Raw genomic sequence first — 9298 nt, 5'->3', positions numbered from 1 at the left:
GGGAGGGAAAGAAAAGGGGGGGGGAAGGGGAAAGAAAAGGGGGGGGGAAGGGGGGAAAGAAAAAGGGGGGGGAAAGGGGGGAAAGAAAAAGGGGGGGGAAAGGGGGGAAAGAAAAAAAGGGGGGGGAAAGGGGGGAAAGAAAGGGGGGGAAAGGGGGGAAAGAAAAGGGGGGGGGAAAGGGGGGAAAGAAAAAGGGGGGGGAAAGGGGGAAAGAAAAAGGGGGGGGAAAGGGGGGAAAGAAAAAAGGGGGGGAAAGGGGGAAAGAAAAAGGGGGGAAAGGGGGGAAAGAAAAAGGGGGGGGGGAAAGGGGGGAAAGAAAAAGGGGGGGAAAGGGGGAAAGAAAAAGGGGGGGGAAAGGGGGAAAGAAAAAGGGGGGGAAAGGGGGAAAGAAAAAGGGGGGGAAAGGGGGAAAGAAAAAGGGGGGGGGGGGAAAAAAAAAAGGGGGAAAGAAAAAGGGGGGGAGGGGGAAAGAAAAAGGGGGGGGGAAAGAAAAAGGGGGGGAAAGGGGGAAAAAAAAGGGGGGGGAAAGGGGGGAAAGAAAAAGGGGGGGGGAAGGGGGAAAGAAAAAAGGGGGGAAAGGGGGAAAGAAAAAGGGGGGGGAAAGGGGGAAAGAAAAAGGGGGGGGAAAGGGGGAAAGAAAAAGGGGGGGAAGGGGGAAAGAAAAAGGGGGGGAAAGGGGAAAGAAAAAAGGGGGGGGAAGGGGGGAAAGAAAAAGGGGGGGAAAGGGGGAAAGAAAAAGGGGGGGGAAGGGGGAAAGAAAAAGGGGGGGAAGGGGGGAAAGAAAAAGGGGGGAAAGAAAAAAGGGGGGGAAAGAGGGGGAAAGAAAAAGGGGGGGAAGGGGGAAAGAAAAAGGGGGGAAGGGGGAAGAAAAAGGGGGGGAAAAGAGGGGAAGAAAAAGGGGGGAAAAGAGGGGAAGAAAAAGGGGGGGAAAAGAGGGAAGAAAAAGGGGGGGAAAGAGGGGAAGAAAAAGGGGGGGGAGAAGGGGGGAGGAGAAAGGGAACGGGGGGGGGGGGGGGGAAGTGGCAGGCAGCATCCGCTTTCGCAGCATTCCACAAGTGACAGTCTCACATTTACAGAAAACCGAGAACGACTCTGCAACTCGCAGCATGTCATCGCTGCGGTTATCAGGCAGGGTGTTACATCACGCAGTTCTTGTTGGAGATGGAAAACGAAACCGCTCCGTCTGTTTTCTCTGTAAGTGGCAAGTGCAAAAAACCCACGCAGATGAAGGGGAAAAACCCAACAGCACAGTTTAACTATTTCAGTTTTCTTTCTCTCATTAATAACTTTGCCTGACCATGAGAATTTGCTTGAAAGCATCCATTTCAGCCCCTTAACACGTGAGGTGCACCTGAACTACCACACCAGTATGCCCTCTGTGTCAGTCCCTCATTCACGCTGCAGTCACATCAGTTTGCACTTGGGCTCTAGTTTGTAGAAAATAAAATATTTTCTTAATGGGGAAGCAGTGCACAGACTACAAAGCGCGTGTGCCATGATCCCATCTGCCAGGTACTGATGCAAACTCTGCTAGATCTGGTTCTCGGCCCGCTCCAGCACTACAAAGCTATCCCAAGAGAACTTGTAGCCTTCCCCTGTCCCACCTTAACATGCTAACCCTCAAACCAAAAAGATGCCTAAGATGAAGCAGCCTTCCCAACTGCCTGTTCCCTTGGGAATAAATAGGTACAGAGGGTGCGAGCTGAGGTCAAGAGGTCTCCTCAATGTTTGTTAGGACCGTGCCTGCACACACAACTGCTGGCAGGAGAATCTCCTGGCAGCACCATGCTGAACTGGCTGCGGAGCCGGTTGGCATAATATGAAGTGACAAGGAGCGCTGCTCGGAGTTTAAAAAAATAAAATAAGATGTGAAGACAGCATACATCCAGGTAAGGGTAGGAACCAGCCTGGAGGAGGCTGTGGTGGAGTTTCCTGTAGGACATGACCCTCTGTGCTCAGGACAGCGATGTATCACTAACCCTCCAGTTCACCTCCGCATCCAAGGCCACCAAGGATGTGAGGGAGGGATCTGTGCTGTGGGCTGGGTTACTACCCTTCCTTATTACCCTCACTTCATCACACAGAGGAGCTGATGAAAGTCGCTCCTGGTGCGGGCAGGGAGCCCAGCTCCAGCGAGTCTCCAGCTCTGGACACGCAGCAGAGGTGGGCAGCAGAAGATGGAGAGGAACAAGAGCACATGGGCTGGGTCAAATGTGCAAAGACCGGTCCATACCATGACAACATCTGCCAGACAGGAGACAGCTTCAGCAGCACAAGGTGGCCAGAAGCACCCCACTCCTCCCTAACCCTCTAAATGGCACCTGTATTTGTGTGCGTGTGGCCATGACCCCTCTACACCTCCTTCTAGGTAAAGCAGCCACCACAAAGATGCTTTCAAAACCAGCTGTCTGTATTGTGGCTACAAACACTGCTGACTTGCCTGTTAACTTCCTCTTCAAACAAGCACAATACACCGTACTCCTGGTTGTCATAATCCTCAACACACACTCCCTCCACCAAAAAGTCCCCCCGCATGGCACAGGACACCATTTTCCCTCCTAGGGAAGTTCTGCTTTGACAGAATGGAGAGGAGCCAGTCTGTCTACCTGGCCCAGGGACCAGGCACATTGTCCATCAAAGCCACATCTGCACGCACAATCCTTCAAGCAAACTGGTAGAAGTCTTGGGCTTCTGGAAACAGAACAGAAAATTAAACTCGACCCTAATGTATTTTCCAACCTTGAGAACAAATTTATGTAACTTTACCGATGACATTCTCAAACTGCATTGTGTAGATCCACCTCCCTCACACACACACACACACACACAAAACTTTCTGCGACTGTATCTCAAGAGAATTCCTATGAGAGGAAACGCAGCCACAAAAATCATAATATGGTTCTGTAAACCCATGACATAAAATAGCCCGCTTCATTTTGCCCTTCAAATGTCCCCTCTCAAAATGTTGACATTCTCCTCTCTCTGGAATAACGCAGAAAAATCATGGGTGTATGACACTCACCGAGAGCGACAGGACAAATGGGCTCAGAGAGAAAAAATGCACAACTGAAATGCACTTTCCTGAAACGTCACTACAAGTGAGAGAAGCAGAAGAAAAATAAAACACATTTTCAGCCACACATTTGTTCTGGGCGATGAATTCTCACATTCAAGGTGTGCCAGTTCCCTTCTCCATTTAAAAATTACAGTTGGCAGAGAAATAACATAGGCTGGCCACCATTGTTCCTAACCCAGTGTTCAACAGTGAACAGTTACCTAACTCTTGTGTTGAAAATAAAAATAAACACTTGCCAGTTCCCAATACACAAACACGTAGGAAGTGGAATGGAGCATCCAAATACAATGCATTTGGAGCGTGAGGGGAATCACATTTTTACGACACATCAAAAAATGTCTAGATAATCTTGAGAAGGCCACATGCAGAGCCCTTTAGACAATTCTAGATCATAAATGCTATTGCACCGGCCAGGAAAAGAGATTCTTCAGCCAAGCTCAGCACAGTTCCTATAGGCAGATTTTAAAACGAGCTTAGAGCAGGATTCTCAAGCACAAAGAAACCTTAAGAAGAGTTTTAAAAAATCTCAACTCCCAAAGTCTGTTCAGTACGCTGAGCTCTTTGGAAAAAACACACCTGCACACTGCGTGGGTAGAGGAAGAGGAGCGACAGAAAACTCTCATCCCACATTTTGAGCTACCTAATGCTGAGTTATTCTGGAAATGTGTAATTTAGCCTTACGGTCCCTTTAGCAAAGGTCACCTGAGCACAAATCCTACCTGCCTGGCAAGAGGGAAACAACCCCAGCAAAGGCCAGTTCAGATAGCACTGCCCTTTGTACACCAGCTGGTAAAATATGGATACACCAGCTGGTAAAATATGGATCACCTAAATAAACAGCTTCCTGGTTTAGGCAATGATTCCTGAGGAGGAAAAACAATACCATCCTATACAGCTATTTCTTATGGAAAGAATCCCTGGCTAAATAGGGCATTCTTTTTCCACACTCCTGATAAAGAAGGGACCACGATAGTTGCATGTGATCTGGGTGCATTCTCAGGGCATCTGCTATGTCCTGGGCATATCGCCACTTCTTCTTCCACCTGCTGCTCTTCATGACATGCAGGTGTCACGCACAAAACAGTCAGCTGGTTAAAAAAGGACATTCTAACCAGAAGCCAGGCGAGCAGCACCTACTATGGCACCCTAGAAAGCATGATCTCTGTGTTTCAACATCCTGTTCCCTTTTAACACATCTTTCTTTCACAGCTGTCTCCGACTTTCGTTTAAACTAAAGAGGAAGAAAAGGAAAATTGAGAATGCCACTTAACTCCCCAATAATGTTTGCTTTCCAGGTCCACTTTAAACCCTTCCCACAGAGCAGGAGTGTGGGGCGAGGCTCCCCGTGGGGAGAACACCCTCTCTTCCAGGAGAAGGAGATGGTACCCTAAGCTGGAGCAGCCTGGAGAGGAGGGAGAGCCGAACTCAGGAGCGCAGACGAACAGACGTGACCATGTAACATGCCATCGCAAAGTCAGCCAGGAAATGAATTCACGAACCAGGCTGCAGCTGACTCGCAGCACAAATGTCTTTGTGCCACAGCACTTCACTGCGTCCGTACCGGTACACTGCCCGCCAAGGTGGGAGGGAGCCTCAACTCACGCATCTGATGTGACTGCTGCCATGCCGATGCCTTTAATTACAGGGCAGGAACCAAGCAGGGAGGAGTCTTGAATTTGGAAGGAATTTGAGTCGGTGCCTCCCAAAACACCACCTCGTATCTTGTGATCCCAGGGACTACTGGATAAATCAGAAATATTATTGCTGATGACTTTGGCTGTGGAAAGACACCCAGCAATTATACCAACAGTCCTACCTTACACTAGCTTGGAGTTTTAGTCAGCTATGACTAATCAACCAAAATTTTTGCTGGCAAAGGAAAGTCAGTCCTATAAAGCTTGAAAAGGAAAGAGGGAAGTGAAAATTGATATCTAAGCAGTGGCTTGCATGTCTCAGAGAGCCAAGCACAGCAGATTTCAGGAAAGGAAACCAATTTCTACCAAGAGTTAACAGAGGAAGTGTTGAGTCTCACAATTTATGCTCAGCAACATGCTGGCAGCAGACAGCCCTGCTAGGGTCGGGATTTTCCCGTGTTCATTTCTGCACTGGCTAAAGTTGGTAAGCTTCTGCAAAGACAAACTCTCCGAAGGCCCAAGTCAGAACTCAGCAGCAGTGGCCCACAATCCTTTCTAGGAGTGGCAGGTCTGGGAACAGGGAGGAAAATGTGTCAAACCTGCCTCGGCGCAGTCACATCCACAGAACGAGCACGGGAAAACACACAGCAAAGCTGCATAGGGAATTTCCCATGCGGGGACATGGAAAAAACGTCATGAGAGAATGTCACGAGATCATAATCTGAGTTCCCATAGCCAGAAATATTCCACACCCACGACTGATGTGAGTCTACCACCTCCCATAAAAGCCGGGTTCCCCTTTTGTCGCCCTCCTCCTCTCTTTTTCAGGTGACAAGAGCTCTGTGGCAACTCCCCCATCCACTGGAGCAGCCTCTTCTCCTTTTTCCAGCAGAGAACTTCTTATCTCCAAAATGCTCCGTTGTCCCACGCAGCCTTGGGGATTTTAGTATTCAGACAGCAACAACTCTCATATCTGAAGCCAAGCAAGCAGGACAGCTTATTGAGGCCACTAAAATGAGCTCCAGCAGCCAAGAGCAGATCGCAGAGGCGGTACGGCTGAGCATGAGGGACTCTGCCACCTGGCCATTTCATGAGGCATAAAAAGAAGAAACCACCACGTACCAGAGGATACCTCCCAAAAGAAGCCAAGCCCTACAGACGACCAGCCCTGTAACGGAAAGGTGCTGCCAGGGCATACCGGGACTCATAACAACATCTTGGTGCCCTATGCCCTAAAGCTAAAATGAGCACAGCTGGGCAGCAGCTACCGACAGTCTCAGTGCCTACGGGAATTGGCTCAGAGATGAAAGGAAATATCCCAGGACAATTACTTCTTGTATGTTCGGTATCTGTGTCTTTTTAGCAAGGGCTGCTCAGCCAAGTTATTGAATCCACTGAAACAAACCCAGACCAGCACCGTGCAGGAGACAGGGAAAGCCCAAACCACGCCAGCATGAGAAAGAGCCGGGCGCTGATCACCGGGCAGACAGCGCACAGCCAAAGCCCGCTGCTGACAAACTTCTCCCCCGTAATAAATCACATACGTGCTGTGGCCTCCCGGGGAGGCCGCTTCCCCTCCGCAGGCCGCCCGGTCTGCGCTCAAGGGCGATCCCTCAGCCCTGGCCGAAGGCCCAAGTGCTCACGGCAAGGCCTGCCAGGCACTACCACCAGCCCCGCACGGAGCCGGGCCGCGTTAACCGACGGGCCCAGCTCCCCGGGACCCTCGACCTTCGGCCCGGGGCCGGGCGCGTACTTGCCTTGCAGCGGGGGCGGAAGGCAGCGGCACCCCTCCACCTCGGTGACCGCCGGCCGCCATGTCGCGGCCAGCGCGGGGTCAGAGGGCGGGGGTCGGGGTCAGGGGTCAGCCCCGCGGTCCCGGGGAGGCAGCGCCGCGCCCTCCGCCGCGCTAGGGGCGCTGCCGCGGGGCGGCGGACGCCACTTCCGGCGCGCTGGGGCGGGTCGGGCGATGGCGGCGCAGTTCCGCAGCTACGTGTGGGACCCGGCGCTGATCGTGGCGCAGATGGTGCTGCTGCAGGCGGGCTACTACAGCTCGCTCGGGCTCTGGCTCGCCCTCCTCGGCACCCTGGGCAGGACCGGGCCCTCCCTCCACCAGGTCTTCAGCGATGAGGTGAGGGCGCGGGCCCGCCCGAGCCCCGGGGAGCCGCCGTGGGCACAGGCCCCTGTGGGGGGGAGGGGGGGGTTGCTCGGGGGCTCCCCTGGGGGAGACAGACCCCGCTCCCCGTGTAGGCGCTCCCCAGTATGAGAGACAGCCCCCCGCCGTAGGTAGCACCCCGGTATAGAGGCAGACCTCCCCCACCCCATGTAGCTGCCCCCCAGTATAAAGACAGAGCCGCTGTCTGTGTAGGTGCGCCCAGTATGAAGGCAGACCCCTCCCTTTGAAGAGGTGGTACCCCCGGTATAGAGGCAGCACCTCGCTGTATAGGTGGTACCCCCCGGTATAGAGACAGACACCCTGTATAGGTACCCCCAGTATAAAGACAACCCCACCCCATATAGGTAACCCCAGTATGGAGACGCACACACTCCACACCCTGTTTAGGTGGTACCCCTCAGTATAGAAACAGACCTGTCCCTTTCCTATAGGTAGCCCCAGACAGAGAGACAGACCTCTTAGAAGAACTGCCATAACTGCTCAGGCTCCTCTTGTAGATCATAATCAGCGCAGGGCCATGCCGATGCGGCTGGGCCACGGGAGGAGATTACGTGCTGTGGGCTGTGATTTGTGCCGCGGTTTCCTACTAATAGTCCCGTGTAGATTTTAGGCTTCTCAACCCCGCCGGGGAGGCTCTCCATGATGGCTTTCATCCTCAATGCGCTCACCTGGTAAGTCGGCAACTAGCTGGAGCACCTGTGTCTTGTTCTTTCTTAACATTAAACTTCAAGAGAATTGAGCGTGACATATTGCCTCTCTCAAAACATCTCCCAAAAGCTCTGTACCTGGTTGAGCATGTCTGCTGAGGGCCGTTGGGAACTGCTGACTCCTGACTTTCTAGAGCCTGGATAAGTCATTTCACTTCACTGCCTCAGTTTCCCATCTGGGAATGAGATTTGCTTCTGTGAGAGATTGTACTGAAAGTTAGAATGAATGGATCTCAGCAAACACTGATCTATAAACAAGAATGTATTTTGCCCCTGCCGCTAGGCAAAGATTACTGGGGGAGATAGATAGTTTAAAAATTCCTGCCTGGCGCTCTGCACTAAAAGCTCATTTCCCTGCCATCATATAATTAAAAAGCTGTAAGCATGTAAGTCTTACTGCAGCAGCCGGAAGAGAGGTCAGAAACAACTTATCCTTAGAACATTTAAGAAGTCTTAAAACAGCTAAATAATCAGCACTGACAACTGCTGATAGCTCTTGCTGTGTCTCCTTTTCCATAGGCATGGCGCAGTTTGTTTATTAATCTCTCTCTTTATTTTGCAGTGCTCTGGGCTTGCTGTACTTCATCCGCCGAGGAAAGCAGTGCCTGGATTTCACAGTCACAGTTCACTTCTTCCACCTTCTGGGCTGCTGGATTTATAACTCGCACTTTCCCTCGACCCTGACGTGGTGGCTGGTGCACATCGTGTGCACCGCGCTGATGGCTGCGATCGGGGAGTACCTCTGCATGAGGATAGAACTCAGAGAAATCCCCCTCAATTCTGCCCCCAAATCCAACGTATAGACTCGCTCTGGCAACAACATGCTGCATTATGTCATTGTTTCCAGCACAAGTGCATCTAATGCCTGAGCATCATCACTGAAAAAGCACAGCAGGTCTGTTTAGACTTTTTTTTTTTACCTTGGTGACTGCATGAGTGTGAGCATCTCCTCTGGCATCAGCTGGCAACGGGGGAGGAGCAGATGTTTATTTTGTTAACACAAAGCATTTAATATGACTGTATGGCAAGTGTGCTCTTAAACTCTTTACTCATGAGACTGTTAAAGGCCAGGTAGCAAAATGATGCGTGAGGAGCATCTGGAATTTAACAAATATGGGAGTGCCCTGTATGGGTAATACAGTGGTCAGCTCTTCTTGCGGGAGCTGGCACAGTGAGCAGTGGGGCTGGGAGGTGCTGCTTCTGATCTGTAACTTGTTTGGGCTTTGGTTGGAAAAAAGTCAAGGAAGTGAATGGATCCGGAGAAAGAAAATAGTTGTACTTACCTGAATCACCAGCTGAGACCCTAAATAACCTATAACGTTAGATGGGTTTGTTTGCTGTTTCCATGTTTAATACATAGAGATGTCAGACAGCAGTTTGCTGAAGAAATCTTTTGTAATAATAAAAATATTATGTTGCTGTGAGCGTGTTACGGTTCTCCTGGGAAGCTGAGCGCTTCAGGAAATACCATGCGTGTCTGTACCATGGCAACAGAAGGATATGGCCAGAGAACACGTGGCTGTAAGATGCCCACTGTCTAGGCCACATAAAATTTCCTACAATAAATATTTCATACCTCTGCTCTGAAATTAAGGCATCAGTGAGTGCTGTCTTGGGAAGTCAGCCAGCATAATCCTCGCTTCAGGAGGAGTGTCAGCAACCCAGGGTCTCCACATGTTCAGCCCAAGGCTGGAGCTGTCCTGGGGAA

At 51.1% G+C, this 9298-nt stretch overlaps 1 protein-coding gene across 1 annotated transcript; it reads left to right on the top strand.

The window, feature by feature from the left end:
* Positions 1–6676: 6676 nt before the first annotated feature.
* Positions 6677–9014, top strand: SYS1 (SYS1 golgi trafficking protein). Its single transcript, XM_050907377.1, has 3 exons — positions 6677–6838; positions 7487–7554; positions 8153–9014. Exons 1-3 carry the CDS (start codon positions 6677–6679, stop codon positions 8391–8393), a joined length of 471 nt encoding a protein of 156 aa, XP_050763334.1. The 3' UTR covers positions 8394–9014.
* The last annotated feature ends 284 nt before the right edge of the window (positions 9015–9298 follow it).

This window comes from Gymnogyps californianus, chromosome 17 (assembly GCF_018139145.2).
Source record: "Gymnogyps californianus isolate 813 chromosome 17, ASM1813914v2, whole genome shotgun sequence".
Classification (NCBI taxonomy): domain Eukaryota; kingdom Metazoa; phylum Chordata; class Aves; order Accipitriformes; family Cathartidae; genus Gymnogyps; species Gymnogyps californianus.
Note: the sequence above shows the minus strand (reverse complement) of the source record. Positions and strands in the feature narration are given on the sequence as shown.